At 29.6% G+C, this 25,892-nt stretch overlaps 1 protein-coding gene and 3 non-coding genes across 4 annotated transcripts; all 4 read left to right on the top strand.

Annotated features, from left to right (window-relative positions):
* LOC113385976 (dynein heavy chain 5, axonemal-like) lies at positions 1 to 25,892 on the top strand (the record flags this gene model as incomplete). Its single annotated transcript, XM_026623793.1, is given in 45 exon segments — positions 1 to 85; positions 145 to 199; positions 298 to 449; positions 889 to 986; positions 1,490 to 1,619; positions 1,870 to 1,974; positions 2,038 to 2,108; positions 2,817 to 3,107; positions 4,307 to 4,535; positions 4,659 to 4,858; positions 5,312 to 5,493; positions 5,577 to 5,676; positions 6,172 to 6,431; positions 6,577 to 6,796; positions 6,940 to 7,139; positions 7,934 to 8,098; positions 8,334 to 8,519; positions 8,589 to 8,713; positions 9,551 to 9,762; positions 9,829 to 10,053; positions 11,342 to 11,514; positions 11,646 to 11,801; positions 13,830 to 14,040; positions 14,416 to 14,610; positions 15,128 to 15,424; positions 16,742 to 16,799; positions 17,062 to 17,250; positions 17,518 to 17,751; positions 17,813 to 18,049; positions 18,209 to 18,418; positions 18,488 to 18,679; positions 18,832 to 19,191; positions 19,375 to 19,573; positions 19,913 to 20,068; positions 20,465 to 20,602; positions 20,689 to 20,881; positions 20,991 to 21,090; positions 21,265 to 21,614; positions 22,569 to 22,795; positions 24,355 to 24,488; positions 24,620 to 24,720; positions 24,961 to 25,147; positions 25,229 to 25,374; positions 25,497 to 25,632; positions 25,756 to 25,892. Coding segments are annotated over 45 exon segments (8,007 nt in total), but the record flags the coding sequence as incomplete, so codon positions are not given.
* Positions 15,925 to 15,996, top strand: Trnad-guc. Its single transcript has one exon. It is a non-coding gene; the product is annotated as a tRNA-Asp (tRNA).
* On the top strand, positions 16,197 to 16,268 carry Trnad-guc. Its single transcript has one exon. It is a non-coding gene; the product is annotated as a tRNA-Asp (tRNA).
* Trnad-guc lies at positions 16,470 to 16,541 on the top strand. Its single transcript has one exon. It is a non-coding gene; the product is annotated as a tRNA-Asp (tRNA).

The raw sequence follows: 25,892 nt of genomic DNA, 5'->3' as shown, positions 1-25,892 counted from the left end.
ATTTTTAGGGTGCATGACGTTTATACAAATCGAGTCTTGCTCGTGTTGAAATCTATGCAAGATGTTGCACTTCATGCTTTGCCAGGTACTAAATAAATATAGCAAACATAAAAACAAAAACAAAAAATATATTTTTTTATTCAGATGACGAACCGTGGACTGTGGAACAATTTTTAGAGAAAACTGATGAAACATGCAGGTATACTTGCAAATTACTAGGTCTACTTTTTATCATTTCATGGTATTGATTTTCTTTATAAACTAAAACAATCAAATAATATTTGAATTGTTTTTTAGATCAGCTGCAGTAGAATTAAATCGTAAAAGTATTCTAGTAGAAGAAGCCATAGAAGAAGTGCTCGAGCTAGTAAAAAAAGCAGCCAAAGATTTTAGGGGTGCCGATACTGAGGATTTAGCTTTCTTAACACAGGAAGGTGAATAATCATGATGTAATTTTAATGTTTTGAGTTGAATGAGATTGATTTTGTATTCTGCTTTATGCTTACTACAAATTACTTAAATACATTTTAGGTACATACAGAATTATTTTAAATAATTAAATCAAAGTTATTATTAGCATTAAAATATATTTAAGAATAATTATTTTTATGTGTAGCATATTAATACATATACTGCAAATAAAATTACAGATATAGCCAGTGAAGTTGCAATATATGTTGTGGATGACTCAGATTTTTCACAATTTATTTCTGTCTTAATTCAGTTATTAATTTAGGACTAAACGATTTTGATACTTGCCAACATTATCATTTATGTTATGATTGATATTAGCGACTGCCGGAAATTCAAGTACAAACGCTAGCCCAGGACCGACTGTGAGTCCTGGATCCGATGGCGGTGCTGGTGGTGCCCAGCAGTCTGGTGCAGCAGGTGCTCAGCCTCAAGATTGGAGTGCTATTTGGGCATGCTTTGAAGAACCATATGGCCTTCTTGCCCCGGGTGCGGGACTCAATAAAGGAATGCAGGTATATTAACAATTTTCTTCAGTATTAGATAACTTCTGCCGATAATAAGTGCTTTCGAGAGTTGCTTTCTACTAGATTTTGAATTTAAAATCTTTTGCTATTTTACATAATTAAATTAATTAATCCTGAATGTTAATGGGATTTTTTATATATAATCTCGTTATATTGGTAAAGAAAAAACTCATGTTTTTTTGAAAAAATAAGTATAATTCGAATAATTCGAAAATTAGGCAGTTATCATATGAGAAAATAATATAAAATCTCAGTTAATGTAATAAAAGAAACTGAGAACATACTAAATAATTCACTAATTAATATATAAAATTTTAATTTATAGAAATTACAAAAAAGATGATTTAGCAAATACTGCATAATTGCCAAGACCTTGTTGTTTGCAAACATTTGTTAATTTTTAATTACACTTTAAAAACATATCAGGTAGAATTATTATTTGTAGTTGTGATAAAATGAACAAATTTTACGATTAATCCTGATTTATAAAGGAAATGGTTCGCAATGCTGTCGGTGAAATGCGCCGGTATTACAGTAGAAAAGTGGTTGATGCATTAATTAAAGTTACCAGACAAAGCTTGGATGCTATTAGGAAGAGATTTACTGAAGAACAAGATCCTGGTAAGAAAAACATCTTGTTATTAAATAGAGTAATTAAACTTTTTAGGTATAAAAAATAATTTTAGTTTATAATTTGCGATAAATTACTATTTTGTTATTGAATAATAAATTATCTTGCTTTTTCCTTAAACAATAGTTAACTTAAACGCGCTTATTTTTTATGATTATGATGAAACTTTGATAAAATTGTATTAAAAATTATCATGTAAACTTTTTATATTATATTTTTATTTTATTTTATCCAATTTAGGTCAACCCCAAAAGCCGGTATTTTTACTTCAAGCTCATTTAGTAATTCCGACAGTCCAAATCAGGCCAAATGTTGACCAAGTACAAGAAGCTTTAAATACGGCAGGTGAGATACTAGTGTACATTGTTTTAGTTTTATGAGTAATTAAGTTAATTTAATTGTTTTTAGGAAAAACTATCACAGCTGCAAGCAAAGGTGTCGGGCAATGGATGGGAGGAAAAACTGTACAGGTAGCATTTGTTCAACTTTTGATGTGTTGATTATTTTATACAATACGTGTAAATATTTGTTGTAAATACGATTTCATTTGATTTTAATTATAATTATTATTATTCATTTAAATAATAATATATTTTTACTTTTGTTATGTGTCTGTCTAAAATATTATTTATGCACCCTTTGTTTATGTGTGTGATAATGCTTTATGTGTTATAATCTCATTGTGTGAAACCTTTATACTGCTTCTCCTATATTTGTTGTAAATAATTTATAATTACTTATTTCACTTATTGATTATTTTAACCTCACTATACTTGCAATTATATTTATTCTCGTTGTTGTTTCTATTGTCAATCATTAAACTTAATTTATTTTTTAAAATTACATCCAAAAAATCATACAAATTATTGGAATTAAACTACTTACTTCCATAAACGTATTTTTGACATTTTATGAACTATACCTATTATGATTATCTATTATAAACAATTTATTATAATCGGTTTTCAACTTTCGGTCACTATAACATGAAATTTCTTAACTGGAAATATTGCGACCACTTTATTCAAATTATATTTGCACTTGTATACATCGGAATACTCTAATTACATCATCTATTAACTCTGAATATCTGGATATTGCAATTCTAAATAATAAAATATTCAATTCGCAATCACATTTCCCTCACGCATTTTATTCTGCCGCACTTGTCGCACTTGTATGCACAGAAAAAAGTGACGTGGAAACGCGTCATAGGCAAACGCACACAGGCTCTTCTGCAGGATCAATCAGCCGGTCTGGATAGGCGCAGCGCCCTTTCCATATCGAAAAGAAATCTGTACTCCAATGAAACACCACAAGAGGCTAGGGAAAGAAGAAGAAGAATGTATAGACCAGTCTCTGAGGAAAAACCTGCATTTCCAGCACAAAACAAAAATTTTCATGCTCATGTCATGGAGAATAAGGAAGTTGTAAAAGCTCTAGGACTTTTGGCTACTTGCACGCAGAATGTTAAACAGGTGAAGATGATTGCAATAACTCTTTCTTCGTAAAACATTTTATGTGGGAACCAATAATAATGTCATGGTTTTTATCAGTCTTGTTGTGTTAGTCTTTTATTTGCCGGAATGCTAACATTTAAAAACCGGTTCATAAACCGGTTCAGAAACCGGTTCTCATGTGTGTTCCGGTTCCTTTCGAAACGGAAAGAAACAAAAATTATTACAAAACTCATTTTGTACACATATATGCATGTTTAGTACAATAATAGTAACATTTAATATGAATTAGTTGAATTATAATTTATAAAATTCACTTATTAAATCATTTTTTGTATGTAGCAATTTGTATTAAATTTTTTTTTGCCGGAACGCGTTCTGGCCCAAAACTGATTTGCCGGAACGACGTTCCGGCGCGTTCCGGCTCGACAACACCACTGGTTTTCATATATATATTTTAAAACTTGAACCACTTTTATAATTACTTTGGAAATTATACAAAACTTCAAATTTTAAGATAAAAAATATAAACATGAACGGTCACATTTGAAGTCCAATACTTGTTGGGGTGTTACCCCAATATATATTCAAATATTGAAATACTGCACTAAGTCATAATATAATATTTAAAAGAAATATCTAGTAAAATATATAAGAACTTATAGCTCTGGATAACCTGATATCATGCAGTAGTGATATCAATTTTCATTTGAAAATATAAATCAATAATATGTTTCCAATTGAAAATAACTCATTTCGGGCACTGCGGTATGAAATAACTATGAAAAATCTCTTACACTATTCCCTGAATTGAGTTGTAGTTTAATTCAGCTTACAGACCTGCCCTATGTCGTTACTACTTATTATTATTGCTGCTGATTTAAAACTACAACTAACTGATTTTATTTTAAAATGTATAGAATTGTATTCGACATATTTCTGACATAGTCTGAATTCCATTAATCGAGAGGTCCGTGACTCATCATTGCAGCTTTTCTACACCTGTGAACTCGTGTAAAGATTTTAATTTTGCATATATAATTACTACTGGGAAATTATTATGAGGAACTGTCTTGATAAAAAACTAAAATTTCAAGAAGAAAGTGGTCTCATTTAATAACCGAAGATAAAAACTTATATTTATAGCACAACTATTAGGTATATTTATATAAAATACTCAATATTTCTTTACTTACAAAATGTTTTTCTTGTTTATTTAGGAAGTTACTACTTTTATTAGACAATGGAAGCCTTATCAATTTCTGTGGCGTAATGAGCGGTCAACTAGGGAGCTTCTGGCTTTGGGTTTGGAAGAATTTGAAACCACTTTGCGAAAATTGGGCGAACTAGATAGAAAATTAGCAGGAGAACCTGATATAAAAACATTTGCAAATTGTCTCGCCATAGATGCTGAAAAATTGAAATTTGGATTATTGACAGAAATTAAATGTAATAAAAAATAATTAAATCAAATTTTTATATAAAATATATACTAATATATATTATATATTTATATATATTTATATATATATATATATATATTTGTATATAACGACGTTTATTCTCTGATAGCTTGCACACATAGCATCGGTCAGGCAATGAAGAAAAAATATAGACGTGAGATGGATTATATTTACGCAGTCATTAAGGAAATGGAAAGAAAATTGAATCGTCGAATTAGAGACTTGGATGATGTGAGAACAATCATGGAAACTTTACGTAAGATACGAGATCAAGAAGTTGACATGGAACTAAAGATTGATCCTATAGAGGTGATATCAGTTGTCTACTTAAATCATATTTATATTTATGTTATTGATTTTATGAAGGCACTCAATCAAAGTAATTGTATATTAACTTGTTTATTATAAATATTAATAGTAAACTATTAACTTCATATTAATAATAAAATAAATATCTCTTTTTTTTGTTTTCACCAATTACTTCGTAATAATTTGCTCACATCTTCATGAGCATGCACAAATTTTTAACAATTACTTGTATTGGATATTATAAATTATAATGCAACTATAACTATAGTTTATTTTACTTGACTTCTCATTAGTACACCAACAAGCCATTTATTGACTGACTGCATTGTTAATATTATTTACATTTTTTATACTGTTTTTACTCTGGTAATTCGCATCATAAACTATTATTTTTTGTCTTTGTCCATAATTATTTTCTTGACTAAATTTTTTTTAAAACGTGATTGATTTCAGGAAGCTTTCAATATACTCACAAGATATGGAGTACCGGCTGAGAGAGAGCATTTGGAACTAGTCGATGGTCTCAGGGATACTTGGCAGAGACTCCAATCACGTGCTCTGGATACACATGTTAAACTCTTAGAAGCACAACCCAAATTTGAAGCTGATTTGGCGTCTAACTTAGAAGTATTTAGGTTGTGAACTTTCCAATTTAATAACTAAAAAAAATTTGGTGATCAACTATTTTATTGACTCGAATTTTATGTTTTATTTATAGATCCGACAATGCAATGTATGTGCATGAGTACAGAAATGCTGGACCCATGCAACCAGGATTGAGCCCACGAGAAGCTTCAGACAGGCTTTTGCTATTCCAGGTAAATATAAAAATAGTAATATGTAATATTATATAATTTTATTTTTGTATTATTATTATTATTTTGCTTATTATTAATTATATCTTACAATTAATTTTTTTACATCATATTTAACATTCGTATGTTGTTTATTCTAGAAGGGTGTGTCTATTCTCATTTTCTATTTGATATTAAACATATGCAATTCTGGGCATTTTTTTCTTCAGATACCTTTATTGAACCTGAACATGATATCGAATATGTTATAATAATAATTTTGTAGGCCTTTAACGTTTTAACTCAATTTATTTACATCGTTTGATTTATGCCAATTTAAATTGATTGATCACATTGTATTATTAATCCAAGATATTAAATTTTACGACACAGAAAAAACACACTTGTAAGTTTAGTTTTATTATGAGTTGGTGGTATAAAGAAAGAATATTAATTTATAAAGTATGTTAGTATTCAATGCATCAGTATTATGCATTTTCTCAAATGTTGTCTCTTCAGAATCGGTTTGATGGAATGTGGCGTAAATTGCAAACATATCAAAGTGGAGAAGAACTATTTGGTTTACCTACAACAGATTATCCTGAATTGGCTCAGATAAGAAAGGAATTGAATTTGCTTCAAAAATTGTATAAATTGTACAACGATGTTATTGATCGTGTTAGTAGTTACTACGATATTCCTTGGGGAGAAGTGGATATTGAAGAAATCAACAACGAGCTGATGGAGTTCCAGAACAGATGCCGAAAGTTGCCAAAAGCGTAAGTCAGTAACTATATCTATTTTATATTAGACGAAATACTATATTAAGAGTAAGCGAACTCAATTTAATGCAAAATATAATCTTCAAAATTAAAATATATTATATAAAAGTTTAGGAAATAATTAAAAGCCTTATAATTTCAGTTTGAAAGAATGGCCTGCATTCTTTGCACTTAAGAAAACAATTGATGATTTCAATGATATGTGCCCATTATTAGAATTAATGGCCAATAAAGCAATGAAACCGAGACATTGGCAAAGAATTGTGGAGGTTACAAAATATAACTTTGAACTAGAAAGTGAGGGATTCTGTTTGAAGAATATTTTAGAAGCACCGTTATTAAAATACAAGGAAGATATAGAGGTATATTTTAATTAAAATTCTATAAACTCTGATTATAATTTAACCGACGTTATTTGATAAATAAAGTAACATGATTCAATAGAAGATAAGTATTTTTTTCAGTTTTACAACTTACTAATAAATATATATAATTTGAATCCCAGGATATCTGTATATCAGCAATGAAAGAGAAAGATATTGAAGCAAAACTGCGTCAAGTAACAGGCGAATGGTCTGTACATGAATTAACCTTCATGACATTTAATAATCGTGGCGAATTATTATTGCGAGGCGACACAACTGCTGAAACCATAGGACAACTAGAGGACAGTTTGATGATCTTAGGATCATTGTTGTCTAATAGGTTAGAACATTCAAATTATTTTATAACATATTTCATTTTTAAAAAATATATTGTACAATACATAATAATTCATAATAATGTATTCATTTCTAATTATCTAAGCCAATTACATGTTATGATAAAAAAAATTATCTTGTGGGCTGCGGCAGATCACTTGGACATTTTCTCTTTAGTCGCCTTAATTTTTCGGCTGATTGAACTAATTGTATTTCAGGATTTGCATGTCTATCCAATTTATCTTGGAAAATTGAGTTTCTGCTGTTAATGATCTCCGCCACTGTGGGTATTTTTGAGTCCTTGTAGATCATATGTTTAGTCATAAACCATGGAGTATTGCTGATCATTCTTAGTATCTTGATTTGAGTTTTCTGAATTTTAAGAATATTGCTCTTGCTGGTGCAACCCCTCGCATATATTTCTATTGATAGACTTGTTTTTAGATGTTTTCATACGTTAATCGAAATTTCTCGATTCATTATACGTTTTATTATTATACACATTATAGCAAATCTTGGTATTGCAAATTCTTAATTCAAGCAATTTTATTGCTTTGGGCAGCTATGTCTATTTACTATGCATGTAAATAAATGCGTCTTCGTGGTTGTGCGGAGCCATAAAACTTAGATGCATTGTCCATACACTTAAGTTTTATGGCACCAGGCGATCATAGAAGATACCTGCTTAAAATGCATAGTAAATCTAGCTCCCAAAAGCAATAAAGCCACATGTATATGAGTAGGAGTTCTCACCGCCATTGAAGCTGCCTCCTAATCTGGAAAATGTATTATTTTTAGGTATAATGCGCCATTTAGAAAGCAGATACAACAATGGGTACATGATCTTGGAGGAACAAATGAAATTTTAGAACGCTGGCTTTTGGTTCAAAACAGCTGGGTTTATTTGGAGGCTGTATTTGTTGGGGGCGATATTGCTAAACAGCTACCCAAAGAAGCTAAGAGGTAAAATGATAGAGATTTCTTTTTTTTGAATAATTTCGAAAATTGGATAAAAAATAATAGTGTCTAGAAATTATAAATATCAGAAATACGCTAATATACTTGATAAATATCACTTAATACTTATCATGGTATAAATAAGAGAATTATTACAAATATATAACACACAAGTTAATATTTGGAAATCGTATAATTGTTATTACTAATTAAAATTTCTCAAAAATAATTATATTTCAAGATTCTCAAAAATCGATAAATCTTGGCAAAAAATTATGCAACGGGCTCATGAAACTCCAGGCGTTGTTTCATGTTGTGTGGGTGATGATTTGCTGAAGCAACTTTTGCCTCATTTACAAGAACAACTCGAGCTATGTCAGAAATCTTTGAGTGGCTATCTAGAAAAGAAAAGAACAATGTTCCCGAGGTAATAAATATTTTATAGTGAAATAGCGTAGTGAGCAAAGTTTGAATAATAGCATAAAACTGTTTTTAGATTCTTCTTTGTATCTGATCCAGCGCTGCTTGAAGTATTAGGTCAAGCATCTGATTCGCACACTATACAAAATCATTTGCTGTCGATATTCGATAATACAAGATATGTAAAATTTCATGATGTTGGTAAGTATTTATTTTTTCATTGAATATTAAAAAAAATATTTTTAATATTTTTGCTATATTAATTGTGATTACGATCATTTTTATGCCTATAAATAGAATTTTTACACTTCAGTGACATATTGTATGTGATGGACCAAAAATAATCGCACTTTTTGTTTATAGATTAATTGTATCAAAACATAAAAATATTTTAAAATGATTTTCATATAATTTTCACTAAACTTTTTATATATAGTAGGACTCAATATTTTTACGATCCTTTTGAACTACTTATTAATAATTTTTCAAAATAATCGTGACAATTTTTTATCCTAAAATGAAAGTAACTGCTGCTAAAATTGAGTATCAGAATGATCGACTGGCTTGGAGTAAAGAATGCAATTAATATTTGCGATATGGAACAAATATGTGACAAAACTATTTTTAATGGATGAAAATTAATGAATAATTCATTCCACTAATTTTGCATATATTATTTTTGTTACGTCGGTTTTAATTAATTACGGTAGTACTCACTCTATAGTAATTTTTGATAAATTGTAATTTTATGAATAATAATTAAAATCCATTTTAAATATATGATATCACATTTAGACAGTATGTAGCTATCATTATTACTATTAAATCAATATATCTGTTTCAAAAGTTGAAACGCTGTTGAAAGCAAAAACATATAAATATATTCAGACGTCTTAACTTTCAGTCATCAGATTGGAACAAATTTCTTAATATAACGGAAGTAATGGGTTTACTCCAACTAGCAATATTGAATTGAAACATGTTTCAGATTTAAATCTTTTTGTTATATTAACACTATTTTTATTGGATGTATTGCAGAATACAATAAAATGACTGCAATCATATCATCAGAGGGTGAAACTATACAACTGGAACGAGCAGTACGAGCAGAAGGTTCTGTCGAAACATGGCTTACTTCTCTTTTGCAAACTTCTCAATCCAGTTTGCATGGAATTATAAGAAATGCTTCCGGGATGCTCAATGATCCGAACATAAATTTATTGGCGTTTCTAGATAAAATGCCAGCTCAAGTGATTTATCTTAAAAAAAAATAACTATTTGTTAGTAAATATATGACTTGTAAAATTATTTTTCAGGTGGGCTTATTAGGAATTCAAATGATTTGGACTCGTGATGGTGAAGCAGCACTTATGCAAGCTAGGCATGACAAAAAAATTATGGCCGAGACTAATAACAAATTTTTGGAGTTATTGAATACTTTAATTGATCAAACTACTAGAGATTTGACTAAAATCGAAAGGATTAAATTCGAGACACTGATTACTATACATGTTCATCAACGTGATATCTTTGATATTTTGGTAATTAAAATAACATTAGTACATTCAGTTCTCAGAATTAATTTTATGTATATTTGTTGATCAAAATATCTGATTCAGATATCAGTTAACTTTGATAATTCTTAGGTTAGCTATTTATTTTCAATATAAAGTAAACAAATAGCTTTTTCATAACTATACTAACCTTACTTATTTATTTTTTATCTATAATTTAACCGATATTATGAATGCAACATCAATGGCAAATAATAAGGAAACGTTTTAAGTATCTGTTAATTATATGTACAAAAAATTGTTAAAGAAAGATATTGTAATTAGATTTAATTGTTTCTTTTAAGTACTGGCTTAATTTTTATTTATGAACAAATGCTATAAACCTGAGATTAAGCTAAATTATAGATGTCGTTAGTAAAAATAAGTTACAGAATAATACATGAATTTACTAGTCCAGTCATTTAAGCTTAAATTAGGTAAGAATCTCGGAATTCGAGTTACCAAGCTGGAAGCCTGTAAATACTTGTATATTGACACCCTAAACATGTCAAACAATGACATGTCGTTTTTTTCTATTTTTCCATTTATTTATACAACATTACTATATTTTTATAATCATATACTTCCTAAAAGAAATCTTTTAACAAACTTAAGAAAGATTTATCAAAATCCGAATAATCTTTAGGAGGAGTATATTTTTGCATACATTATTATAGAAGAATTTTATAAATATATATATGTATATATATATATATATATATATATATACTAGCCGGCCCGGTAAACGCATGTCACATATAAATGTTCCTGGGACTTATTAATATTCAATTGAAGTTTTTCTATATAGTTATTATTTGTGTTCTCAAGTTGTCTCAAAACCTACATATGGTAGGATTTCAATACTATATGTAGATTTTGAGACAACTTTAGGGTGTCAATATACAAGTATTTACAGACTTACAGCTAGGTATCTCGAATTCCGAGGTGAACTTACTATAATGACTGGATACTTATTAATAATTTTTCAAAATAATCGTGACAATTTTTTATCCTAAAATGAAAGTAACTGCTGCTAAAATTGAGTATCAGAATGATCGACTGGCTTGGAGTAAAGAATGCAATTAATATTTGCGATATGGAACAACTGGACTATCCTTGAAATATTATGAAGGAAAACTTTTATTATCTTTCACCACTTTTTGGTTTATTTTTGTATGTAATAATAGTTTTTTTGCGTATATAAATTAGATTTGTTTTGCAATGTTTACAAAAAAAAAGTTTTGATGTGTTTTTAAAATTATTTTACACTTTTCAGTGTCGTATGAACGTGCGATCAGCAAATGATTTCGAATGGCTCAAACAATGTCGCTTCTACTTCAAAGATGATCTTGATAAAACTTGGATTGCTATCACAGATGTCACGTTCTCTTATCAAAATGAATATTTGGGGTGCACAGACAGACTGGTAATCACACCTCTTACAGACAGGTATTACTGAATTAATAAATTTTAAGATAATTAAAAATATTAATAAAAAAACAATTATTTCATTTTTAAATGATTGTCTTTACAGAAATATTGATATGTTTAATCATTTGCAATATTTATAACTTTTGCAGATGTTATATAACCTTGGCGCAGGCACTATCGATGAGTATGGGGGGTGCTCCTTGCGGTCCTGCAGGTACTGGCAAAACCGAAACTGTTAAAGACATGGGTAAAACTCTTGCAAAATATGTTGTCGTCTTCAATTGTTCAGACCAGATGGATTACAGGTTACTGATAATGAATAATATTATTCACTCTATAAATTCCTTGACGTTCATTCAAACATGCATTTAAGTATTATTATTTAATTATAATCTTCATCATATTTTAAAAGCCAACTATAAGCCAAGCATTAACTTGTAAGCAAATATTGATAAGGTGACCTAAATTTACATTTACAATAATTTAACAAATTTTAACACGTTGACGGACAGTAGGAACAAGCGAAGTTCGAAAATTGACACTATATGTTTTTGTGAATTTTAGAATGTTAGAAGTATAGTTTTACTCTTTCTGCTTAAATAAACTTAATTTTGATTAATTTAGTACCTTTAATTAGGTTGCGGCTATAACAGCAAAAATTTAAAAACGTAAATGACAGGTTTAATGGTTCAAACAAGCAATTTTTGTATGCAACAAAGTATTTTTGGGAGTTTTACACGAAATGTTAGTTCTTAATCAAACAAAAATAAATAAATGACAAAAAAAATTATTATAATTTTATAATTATTATACAATTGCAATTCTTGCAGTAATATGATGTTTCCTTCCTTATTCCCTGTTTATAACATTGTTTACAACGCTGAAAATATGTTTTTCGCTGATAATTTTCAGGAGGTAAAATTTTCTCAGGAAAATGCTGTGTTCCATTGTTGTTGATTTCATTGGTTTGGATTTGTGCACGTTTAAATTGAACCAAAGTTCTTCCATCCCGTTCATTATCTATACCAGTTAGAGATCGTATGATTGCTTCCCTGTACTCTATATACTTCATTTGAGAACCTGTCTTTTCTTTAAAGATGTAGAAAGAATTCCATACTGCTACATCCAGTAGATGAAAGATTACCTTTTCTGTTTAAAGTATAAAATGAATAATAAACAAATACATACCAGTATAGTTATATAAATAATAATAAATATCGTTAAACGTATCAATAAGAACTATAAATTCAATAGAAAACACGATCGCACTACTCCATTCACAACCATGTGCATACTGAATCTGCAACTCGTATAACAGGTGAAATAATATATGAACTTCAACCTAAAAAGATGTTTTCAAAACACGACACTATGCTTCTACGTATACGCCAGTAAGTGCACATTTGTGCTGCTATAGCCGTAGTGTCTAAAAACGACCGTTTCATTTTGGACGGCTATAGCAGTCATGCCACATTGTGAACTTCACTTTGACGGCTATAGCCGCAATTGTCCGTCAACGTGTTAATATAATTTTAAAACTTTAAGAATTTTATAGAATTTAAAATTCAATGTTATAAGACTATAATCTACTTTATTCAACTTCTCTTATGGTAAGTTATAGTAATCGCAAAAAAATCGAAAATGAAAATTTTTATATATATTTACGTTTCAGAGGTTTCTGAACATTTTTGGCATATCTTAGAAAAAATTGATGTATGTGTGTGTATTTGTGTGTGTGTGCGGATACAAATTTTCGTCGACGATTTCGGGAACACCGATCAACCGATTTGAATAATTCAAAAAACATTCGATTCGAATTGATAGGGAGACATGCTGATTAGTTTTTGGCGAAAGCAGGTCTAGCCGTTCCGAAGTAACGGGGCAAAAAGTGCCAAAAACAGTAACTCAGTTTTTAAGAGGACGGAGCGTCCGATTTTAATAATTCAGAAAACATTTTACTTGTATTGACAAGGTGAAATACTGACTAAAGTTTTGGGAAGGCAGGTCTAGCGGTTATGGACTCTCAATAAAAATAAGTTAAAAAAATGTCATTTTGCGGTCAAAATAGTTTATTGGACATTTGTACATCAAATTATCAGATATTTTATAGAGATTTTAATAATGTGTACACATTTTGTGTAATTTTTTTTGAGTTCCGTACCAAATTTTTTATTACGGTACGGAAAGTTCTAGCAATTTGCCTTAAGGCACGATGCAATGCACCCCGCTAGTTTATGTCATGTTATTGTTAAGAAAGAAAAACACAGCTGTCTTGAATAATCTGTTAGCAGCCTTTACTCGTCACATTAATTTGAATATTTTCAATTATCCAGAGGTTTGGGACGTATATACAAAGGATTAGCTCAGTCCGGATCATGGGGTTGCTTTGATGAATTCAACAGAATAGAACTTCCTGTACTGTCTGTTGCTGCGCAACAAGTTGCGGTTGTATTGGCTGCTAAAAAAGAAAAGAAGAAAAACTTCATATTCACAGATGGTGATACTATAGACATGTGCCCAGAATTTGGAATATTCATTACAATGGTAAAATTAATAAATAATAAGAAAAAAAAATGTAAAATATATTTTATGGTAAATTAAATTATTAACCCTTTCCACTCGCGAATTCCGAGATTTATATGAATTTTGCCGCCGGAGTGACGGCATCCGAGTCGAAAGGGTTAATGCATGTGATCATCTTCATAAAAATATTCAATGAATATTACGTCCAGCATAGAAAATTTGAAACATTCACATTCCAGTTTGATCGACTCCATCCAATATACTAAAATATTAAGCTGGAAATAAGTATCAGATAATACAATATAAATTCAATTTTGCATAATCATAAAGATTTCCAGTGCTATTTTATGAAGTTATTTTATCAGAAATATAACTTGTTTTTATTTTCTATGATAGAATCCCGGTTATGCTGGTAGAAAAGAATTACCAGAGAACTTGAAAATACAGTTTCGAACGGTTGCGATGATGGTGCCAGACAGACAGATTATTATTCGCGTGAAACTAGCAAGTTGTGGTTTCCTAGAAAATATAACTTTAGCAAGGAAGTTTTATACGCTGTACAAACTTTGCGAAGAACAACTCACCAAACAGGTAATTATTCATTGATTGATGATCTATGAATATTTTATGGCATTTTTATTATGTGTTTTAAATATTCAACATAGACCAACATCTAACCACACATTGGGATAGTTAATTTTAATTTTAAAATGTATGTAGAAATTTGGAAGGCATACTAATGAAAAAATATTTTCTTGATTGTTTATAATTGTTATGATAATAAAATAATAATAAAATAATAATAAAAATGTTATGAAATTAGAATGTGTCAGACTATTTAAAAATTTATACAGAATGAGAATGCTTTGAAATCTTTTCTACAAATATTTAATTTCGTTTAAGTTTAAATCTTCTGATAGATTTTTGAAAATTCATGATATCACACACACATTGAATTAATGTGATTTAGAACAAAACATAATTATTTTTCTTTTATTATTATATTATGCTCTAATAAAATTTATCTAGTTAAATTATATTACAATTAATATTTCTTTTATAACCAATTTTTACGAACACTTGATATATTTCTCTAATTTTTTTCCAGGTACATTACGATTTCGGTCTACGTAATATTCTTTCCGTCTTGCGAACTTTGGGTGCTGCAAAACGTGTCAACAATCGCGATTCCGAAAGCATGATTGTGATGAGAGTTCTAAGAGATATGAATTTATCAAAACTAATTGACGAAGATGAGCCTTTGTTCATATCTTTAGTCTCTGATCTTTTCCCTAATCAAGCATTAGAAAAAACTTCTTATCCCGAATTGGAAGCCGCTATTCAGCAACAAGTCGATGAAGCTAAACTGGTATACCATCCACCCTGGGTACTAAAATTGATACAGGTAAAAGTTATTTATTTATATCATTATGTGAGAAAAGATAAGCAATTAATATTAAAAAAATAACATACAAAGTAGTAAATAATAGACTGATATTTTAACAAAATAATTTTGCTATTTATGCAATGTTAAAAGTGCAAAATATTTGATATTTATTATTTAAATAATATGAAATTATATATTACATTATAAGTTTATGGACGTTGAATGGTAAATATCCATAAGTTTCGGTGTCGCTCTCATTTTTATTAGTTTTCGTCATTTCAAAATCATTCCAGCATATAACTTATTAAGCAGGACATAATTGTTACAAATGCACGCTGTAATACATATCGAATGCAGTGTTGATTTGCACCGAAATGACTTTTTTTTACTGATTAATAGTTTAATACCAATTGTGAGCAAACGTGCGTTATTATTTTTTCATAAGTAGTTTTACCGTAAATAAATATCATTATAAACGATATCGAATCGAAATCCTGATTTACGCCGTTCTCGCTATGTCCTCGGTAGTATAGTGGTCAGTATCCCCGCCTGTCACGCGGGAGACCGGGGTTCGATTCCCCGCCGGGGAGGATACTTTTACATAGTAAGCAATTCAGTAATATTTTTTTTCCACCTTTTATGACAAGGGCAACTTGGTTTTTGATAATTACTCTTGGGGCGTAAATATTGGGAATACGTCGCTTTGACCAGAAAACCATCTCAACTATTTTATAGGAAAAATTGTAGGTGTACAAAGAGCCCACACTCTTTCAAAGATTGGAACAACGTGTCCTCGGTAGTATAGTGGTCAGTATCCCCGCCTGTCACGCGGGAGACCGGGGTTCGATTCCCCGCCGGGGAGAATACTTTTACATAGTAAACAATTCAAAAATACTTTTTTTTACATTTTATGACAAGGACAACTTGGTTTTTTATAATTACTCTTGGGACGTAGATATTGGGAGTACGCCAACTTAACCAAAAAACCATCTCAACTTTAAGAGAGAAAAAAATGTAGTGAAGTACAAAGAGCCCACACTCTTTCAAAGTTCGGAAAGACGCGTCCTCGGTAGTATAGTGGTCAGTATCCCCGCCTGTCACGCGGGAGACCGGGGTTCGATTCCCCGCCGGGGAGGATCTTTTTGTGAAATTAGTTCTTTTTTGATTTAGTTATATGCTTTTATACTTGAATTTGCTAAAGTATATTAATTAAAGTAATAATGATTCGTGTTTAAACTTTTTTCCTCTTAATTTAAATTATTACTGATATTATACTAGTTAAACATAAGTATAATCTTAACTCCTAATATTAACAATGCAATATAATTTCTACAGTTATATGAAACTCAACGTGTGCGTCATGGTATAATGACATTAGGACCATCTGGTGCAGGTATGTTATATATTGCAATTTGATTACTAAAATTACCTATTTTACCTAAGTTATAAAAAATAGATTATAATTGGAAATACGTTTTATTGGAATATTAAATACTTACATCCATCTAACAAGTATTATCAAAGCTACAGCTTTTATAAGTTTGTTATCTATTCATCTAGTATCTATTTTTACTCTGCTCATTCCAATATCTTATGCAGCTTATAAACTCTAATTACAATAAATTTTTTTTTCATGAAAATGTATCGTTTTCTAGGAAAAACATGCTGTATTCAAATGCTGATGCGAGCCTTGTCTCAATGCGAAGACGTTCATCGTGAAATGCGTATGAATCCTAAAGCAATAACAGCTGCTCAGATGTTTGGTAGATTGGATGTGGCCACTAATGATTGGACGGATGGAATATTCTCTGCCTTATGGCGAAAAACTTTAAAGGCACCCAGTGGTAAATACAGTCTTTTATCATAATTCTTTTAACTCATATGGAACCAGTTAACTTTACATCTATATAGAAAAACTCTGAAGGCACCCATAGTGGTAAATATAGTCTTTCATCATAATTCTTTTAACTTATTTGGAACTAGTTAACTTTACATCTATATAGCATATAGCAGATTTTAAAAACCCGTTTTAATTGTTGAAGTTATTTTTATCTTGAATGTTAGATTTATTCTTTTATACAATCAATCATACTGAGATTATTCATATTCAGACGAAAGAATTTGGTTGGTTTTGGATGGTCCAGTTGATAGCATATGGATAGAAAATCTAAACTCTGTCTTAGATGACAATAAAACTCTTACTCTTGCGAATGGCGATCGTTTAACAATGTCGCCGACATGCAAAATCATTTTCGAACCTCACAATATCGACAATGCATCACCAGCTACCGTAAGTAGAAATGGAATGGTTTACATGAGTTCTTCAGGATTGGACTGGAGACCCAGTAAGTAAAAATAAAGTTCATTTATTCTTTCAACATATATTCACTTGTTTTATTTTTACAGTTGTATCATCGTGGTTGAAGTTCCGTACTGCACAAGAAACGACGGTTTTCCAAGAATTATTTGAATGTTCTTTTCAAACAGTGTATTCATGGTGTACGCAAACTCTTAAAGCAGTTATGCAACTCTTACAATGTAATGTGGTTAAACAAATGTTGGATTTGTTACAAGGACTTGTTCCTCAACAAGTACAAGAAGAAACTAGCGCCGCTAAGAGTGTGTCTGGTGATATAGATCAAGGTATACCTTTATCAAAATTTTATCTTAAACCGGTTATGAAATTTATTGATATATAAATATAAATTATTATTTGAAATCTATTTGAGCGACAATTGATTGATACCTACTATTATTATATTAAATTCAAGTGAAGAAAATAATGTTTTAATGTTTTTTCAGATGACGAACTAACAGATGGTGACAAAGCAGTGCAAATTCAAGCACCTATTTTATCTGTAGAACACTTAAATAAAATTTATGTTTTTGCACTGACATGGGGTATAGGAGCGCCTTTAGAAAATAATGATAGACGAAAACTAGATCTTTATTTAAGAGAAAATTTTGCTGATAATCTAGATCTACCAAAACCAACAAAGAAAGAACCAAAAGGTATATCAATAGAATTCTCAGGAATTTAAATATAAATAATATTAAAATTTGGCATGATTTAATTTTTAGCGACTATTTTTGATTTTGTTGTGAGTTCTAATGGCACGTGGGAACCTTGGACAAGTTTAGTAACTAATTATGTGTATCCTGATATCAGCACACCAGATTTCTTAAGTATCATGGTACCTATTCCTGATAACGTACGAATAGACTATTTGATTGATACTATTGTGAAACAAGAAAAAGCTGTGTTGCTTATCGGTAAGTTACATCACTTATTATGATCTGATAATAAAGAAATATTTATGAAAATTATTATATAATAATATTTACAATTTTTTGCGGAATAAGTATGTTTAGGAAAGTTTTAGACACCTTCTTGTAAACTAATTATAATTTTTCTTCTTATTAAGGTGAGCAAGGTTCGGCTAAAACAGTGATGATGAAAGCTTATATGAAAAAAGCCAATCCAGATCAGTATCTTGGCCGTTCTTTTAACTTTTCTTCTGCAACAAGTCCATATCAGTTTCAAAAAACAATTGAAAGTTATGTAGATAAGCGCAGTGGTAGCACTTTTGGGCCGGCAGGCGGTAAAAAAATGATTGTTTTTGTGGATGACATCAATTTGCCGCAAATCAACGAATGGGGAGATCAAATTACTAATGAAATAGTAAGGCAAGTTATGGATATGAAAGGCTTTTATAGCCTTGAAAAACCTGGAGAATTTACAACTATTGTAGATGTATTGTTTGTCGCAGCTATGGGACAACCAGGTAGGTAAAAATAGTTTGATGCATAAAATATTTATGCTATAGGGAATCACATTTGTTTCAGATATGTTTATTTTCTAAGCACTTATTGTTAGCATAAACAAAAAAAAAAGATATTTGTTTCTGAAGCTAGAACATTATATTATTGTCTTCTAATTGAAATCTTTATTCTATTTTTGTCATTAGGCGGAGGACGAAATGATATACCGTCAAGATTAAAGAGACAATTTTCTGTGTTTAATTGTACTATACCTGATGACGCAGCTATTGATAAAATATTCCGTGTCATGGGCGAAGGGCATTACAACAGCAAACGTGGTTTTCCTCTAGAAGTTAGAAACCTTGTGAAGAAAATAATTCCTCTGACCAGAGTTTTATGGCAAAGGTAACACTGCTAATTCAAATAAGGTATATGAGCAGTATAAATTTAGTGAAAGTAGTGACGATAATAAACAAAATATGAATCAAAATATATATATATAAATGAACAATAGCATTCAGAATATTTTTACAAATTTCATTTTGTTATATTCATATCAGAAAATAGGTATGGTGGTTAATGTACCCAAGGTATATAATTATTATCGATTTACTATTATTTTTTTTATTCAACAATAGATTTATAACTGTCCTAGATAGACATTTAGTAAATCTTTTGGCGATTAGAGATACAAATTTAATTATTATCGATTTATTATTAATGAAATAATATGTTGTTTTCTAGAACGCGTGCCAAGCTATTACCAACTCCAGCTAAATTTCATTATGTATTTTCGTTACGAGATCTTTCAAGAATTTGGCAAGGACTTGTGGGTACATTATCAACAGTTGTCGATAGCGAATCAGTTCTTCTTGTATTGTGGAAACATGAATGCAGCAGGTATGATCCATATATCACACAAAATTTAGAAATAAAAATATTTGATATAAACAAAACATAAAATAGATTTTGATGATTATCATTTTAACCCTTTTGCTGCGGGCATCGTCTATAGACGACATCCTCTTGACAAGATTTAGCTTCCAAAATGTACAAATGTTATGATATTTGTACATCAGAATAAAATGGAATCAAACCTTTTTAGAATGATTTAACAGAGTATGAACAACTGTTTATAAAATTGTTTCAATCATTATTATTACGGACTCAATCCTTCTGCTATTTCTTATATAAAATATGAATCATCATTTAAATGAATTCATAACTGAATGCACAGAATATTACATACAAATATATATGAATAATTATTAATATTATTTCATTGTACTTTGCTAGAGTATTTTCCGATCGTTTTACATCTTTTGCGGATAAAGAATGGTTCGATGAAGAACTTATGAACGTCGTCGTTGAAATGTTAGGGCCACAATACAAGGCTAAGACAGAAGCCAATCCTGCATTCGTAGATTTTATGAGGTAAATAGCTTGTTTCTTATATTATTTTGAAAGCAGTATTTGTAATTGTGAATATTTTTTTATTTTATTTCAATGTCATTATACAGGGATGCTCCTGAGCCTACCGGAGAAGAAGGTGAAGATGCTGATATGGAATTACCTAAAGTTTATGAACCCGTATATGATTTGTCTGTTTTACGTGAAAGATTGGATATGTTCTTATCACAGTTTAATGAAATGGTGCGCGGATCTGGAATGGACTTGGTATTTTTTCCAGATGCTATGCTTCATTTAGTTAAGGTGGGTTTAGTTAAATTGTTTAATAGTGATTTTTCATGATATTAAGGTGAAAATTAAAAATAAGCACTTATTTTTGCACAATTTTTTTAACTAAGGAAACATTTTTCAGGTTTCTAGAGTTATACGTCATCCACGAGGCAATGTGATGTTAGTTGGTGTCGGAGGATCAGGCAAGCAAAGTTTAACTAAGTTATCGTCTTTTATCGCAGGTAAAACGCAAGTGAAAATTAATGAATGCTTTTTCTCAAACATTTCTTGAAATGTTATGTAATTGAAATTCAAGGGGCATTGACGTGCTTCTATAATTTTATCACTATTTAAATACGGTGTAATAATTTTATTTCTTGCGTATTATTATTTTTATATTTATCTATTTATTTTAGGTTACAAAACATTCCAAATTGCGTTAACTCGCTCTTACAATGTGGGTAATTTCTTAGAAGATTTGAAACTTTTATATCGATCATGCGGAGTTCAAGGAAAAGGAACAACATTTATTTTTACGGATATGGATATTAAAGAAGAAGGATTTCTAGAATATTTGAACAATATATTATCATCTGGAGTCATATCTAATCTGTTTACAAAAGATGAACAGTTAGAAATTATATCGGAATTGACACCGATCATGAAACGGGAAAATCCCAAACGAACTTTGAATAATGAACTAGTGATGGATTATTTTTTGAACAGAACTTGCCAGTATTTGCATGTGGTATTCTGCTTCTCGCCTGTAAGTATTTTAATAAATGATAAATAATTTTAATTTAATTGTAAAAAACTAATTAAAATTTACAAAACAACATTGATAATATCTTCTAATATATATTCTAATTGACAATATTTTATTTAAAAGAAGATATTAGGGCTAATAACATAAGTATCTGTAATTACATGAACTACATATTTTCTTTTACGTTTAAATCTATTCAATCTAACGAACTTAAGAATAATGGAAAAGCAAAATATTTATCAATTTGTCTATACGATTTAGAATCAATGGTCATGGTCATGATGCATAATAAAATCAATATCCTTGAACGTTAAAATATTAGATAAAAAAATATTCAAAAAAAAAAATTGAATAAATATGGTGAAACTTAGGTACTTGAAAATTCAAAATTTTTAATTGAAACCTTTAATTTTTAATTAAAATACATTTTTACTATACTTTTTAAAATATTTATATTCAATAAAGAATGCTTATACTAATGCTTAACTTCGACATACGCCATCAATTAATTTTATTAAATCCGTTAATGTGAATTATTTTTAAAAAATGCAAATAAACTTGAGACAAGACTTGAATTTTGAATTATCATGGTTATGGGAATAACTTGACTAATATTTAGGATTTATATTTATGTTCATCGATTCCTATCTATCTCATCAAATACTGTATTGGAAAATTTTTGGTAGAAATTGCTCTAAAATTTATTCTGTAATATGTAATTTAAATAGTATATTTATTTATCAATATTATAGAAATGCAACATGTAAATGGATACTTTAAATCGTTGCAATGTACGAGTGGTAAGAGTTAAAAATATGTATTTAGCGCTGATTTATAGTGATCTACAAAAAACGGTTTTTACTTTTTACTTAATCTTCAACCATATATATAGAATTACATCAATTACCTTCCTAAAGTAAATAATTAATTGTAACGATGTAATAAATTTTTAAGGTGGGCGAATCGTTCCGAAGCCGGGCGATGCGTTTCCCAGCATTGGTATCGGGTTGTACAGTCGATTGGTTCCAACCGTGGCCGCGAGATGCCCTAGTTTTAGTTGCGCAGCATTTCTTGCATGAGTTCGAAATAGCTTGCACACCTGAAACAAAACAAGAACTGGTCTCTGCACTCGGTTCAATACAGGACGCCGTTGCCGAAACTTCAACTATTTACTTCCAAAGGTATTTTCACACTGAATCATCATCCGTATGTTTAATTCACTGAACGCCAAGCACTTTAGGAATAATATTCCAAACTAGTGGGGCGCATGGCATCGTGCCTTAAGGCAAATTGTTGAAACTTTCCGTACCAAAAATTATTTTTTTCTTAAAAAGATTAACATTTTTGAAAAAAAAATTACTTTCAAAAAATTAGATTTTTGAGAAACTATAAATTTTTGACAAAAATTTCTTTTGTCATATGTCTAATGATCATTTTTGACCGCCAAATGGCATGTTTTTTACTTTTTTCACTAGATCTCTGAAATCGCTAGACCTGTCTTCATGAAAATTTGATCAATTCTTCATCTTGTCAATACAAGTAAAATGTTTTCTGAATTATTAAAATTTGACGCTCCGTTCACTTAAAATCTGAGTTACCGTTTGTGGCACTTTTTGCCCCGTATCTTCGAAACGGATAGATCTGTCTATGCCAAAAACTAATCAGCACGCCTCCTTATTAACAGCAATTGTATGTTTTTTGAATAATTAAAATCCGTTGAACCGTGTTCCCGAAATCGTCGACGAAAATTTGCATCCGCACACACACACACACGCATACATCTATTTTTTTAAGGTATGCCAAAATGTTCAGAAACCTTTGAAACGTAAAGATATATACAAATTTTCATTTTCAACTTTTTTGCGATTACTATAACTTTCTCTACGGGAAGTTAAAAAGGGTATTTGCGTATCTTATACCCTAAAATCTAAATTCATATGCCACATTGAATGCTTTTTTTAATTGTTTTTTTTTTAATTGCGCGGTTTTTCAAATGTTTCGGTAGGTAGTATAACTTTTTTTAGCACCTGTTTATAGCACAAAGGGTATCATCTACTGTAAGAATTTACTATTGGAATAAAATATTTTGAATTAAAATTTGCATTTTAATGACCCACAAAAGTATAGATAATGTGCACAAATTTTACATGACTAAAATCTTTTAAATTAGATATTGAAATCTGAGAAGCAATAAAAACAAGTTATTAAATCGAAGAGATTCGTTAAATTCATGACTGAAATTTATAAAATAGTTTCAAATTTAATAGCAATTCAACTGTACTTTTTTTGATTTTTTAATAGTTTCTAACGATATGAAAAATATAAAACATATTATTTAGTATATAATCAAGTATATCCATATTTTCATTTGATACAACTTATAATTATATTTATAGAAAAACATCGTTTGTTTAAAACTAAAAATATTCAGTACAAGCTATTTACTCTTTTTCAATTTATTCAATTTTAATATCATTACAAGGAAATTTTGTGAAACTTAACACAAGAACGATTGAAATAATAGATAAATAAAATTATACATTATGATATATATTTTTTCCTTGAATATTTAATAAAAATGTGGTATTAATTTTATAGTTGATATCAAATCTCATGAATGATGGCTTAATAATAGGTTGTCAAATATCTCCCTTTCGCCTTTTTGTATTATAAACCAAGAGCAAAAAAGCGGAAGTGAGATATTTGACAACCTAATAATATTGTAATTCTATTATCATAGATTCAGGAGAGCTACACATGTTACACCAAAATCTTATTTAAATTTTATTGGCGGATACAAAAATATATATCAGCAAAAGCAGACAGAATTAGGTGAAGGTGCTCTCCGAATGGATACCGGTCTTGAAAAACTCGGTAATAATAAATATCAGATAATAAATAATAATGATATATATATATATATATATATATATATATAACAATGCATGCAGTTTTTTGCAAACCAATAATTGAACGATATCAGACACAAAGCAATTTCTTTTCAGCTGAGGCTTCTTGTTCCGTTGAATCTTTGAAGCGCGACTTGGCAGTTATGGAAAAAGATTTAGCTGAAGCATCACATAAAGCTGAAAGAGTTTTATCTGAGGTTTGCTTAATTCCGTTTTTGAGAATACAGTAAAATTATTATTATAACGTCAACATAATTCGAAAAATGTATTCTATAAATTAGAAGCGCTTTAGGCATTTTTACGCTCAATACTATTTGAAAAATAATACAATGAGCAAAAATTATTTTTAATGTGTGTAATACTTCATATGAAGTAAAGCAAATAAAAAATAACAATTCAAAATAATTTGCACTGGTAAATATTTATATTTATCATAGGTGACAGAACGAGCAGCTCAGGCTGAAATTGTCAAAAATCAAGTGCAAAAAGTAAAGGAAAAGGCAGAGGCTTTAGTAGCATATATAGCCGAAGAAAAAGCATTAGCTGAAGTTAAATTGGAAGCTGCAAAACCGGCGCTAGAAGAAGCTGAGGCCGCTCTGAACACCATTAAACCTGCTCATATAGGTATGAGATATTTTTCATCTCACCTAAAATATCATTAAAATGCTTTTTTTATACTATTCCTTATCAAATAAAAATTTTTAGCAACTGTTAGAAAACTCGGCAGACCGCCTCATTTGATCATGAGAATTATGGACTGCGTATTGATCTTATTTCAAAGAAAGTTACATAATGTTGTAACTGATTCTGAAGCTTGTTGTCCTAAGCCATCGTGGGCTGAATCTTTAAAGGTTAAAATAACATAATTAAATTACATACATACAAAAATATGCACATACGTATGATTAAACATATATATTAATACATATTATTAGAGTCATAAATAATATAAACATAAACATTTAATTTTCAGATGATGTCCAGCACTACGTTCCTCTTACAATTACAAAATTATCCTAAAGACACAATAAATAATGAAATGGTAGAACATTTACAACCATATTTTGATATGGAGGATTATAATATGGATACTGCCAAACGCGTTTGCGGTAAATAGTTTAATATTTATACCAGAATCAAAGAATGATTTTATATTATCTAATAAGTGATATTTGGTATATGTATTTATATAGCATATCATATTATATATATTTTATAATTATATATTCAAGGTGATGTTGCCGGTTTATTATCTTGGACAAAAGCAATGGCATTCTTTCACAGTGTAAATAAGGAAGTTTTGCCACTTAAGGCAAATTTAACCCTACAAGAAGCTAGATTGAAGGTAAAAGTTCATTTGACTGATTGA

Source organism: Ctenocephalides felis, unplaced genomic scaffold (assembly GCF_003426905.1).
Source record: "Ctenocephalides felis isolate EL2017-DRISC unplaced genomic scaffold, ASM342690v1 CF-g0.4_SCAFFOLD_03571, whole genome shotgun sequence".
Taxonomy (NCBI): Eukaryota; Metazoa; Arthropoda; class Insecta; order Siphonaptera; family Pulicidae; genus Ctenocephalides; species Ctenocephalides felis.
This window is presented reverse-complemented; position numbering and strand designations above follow the sequence as displayed.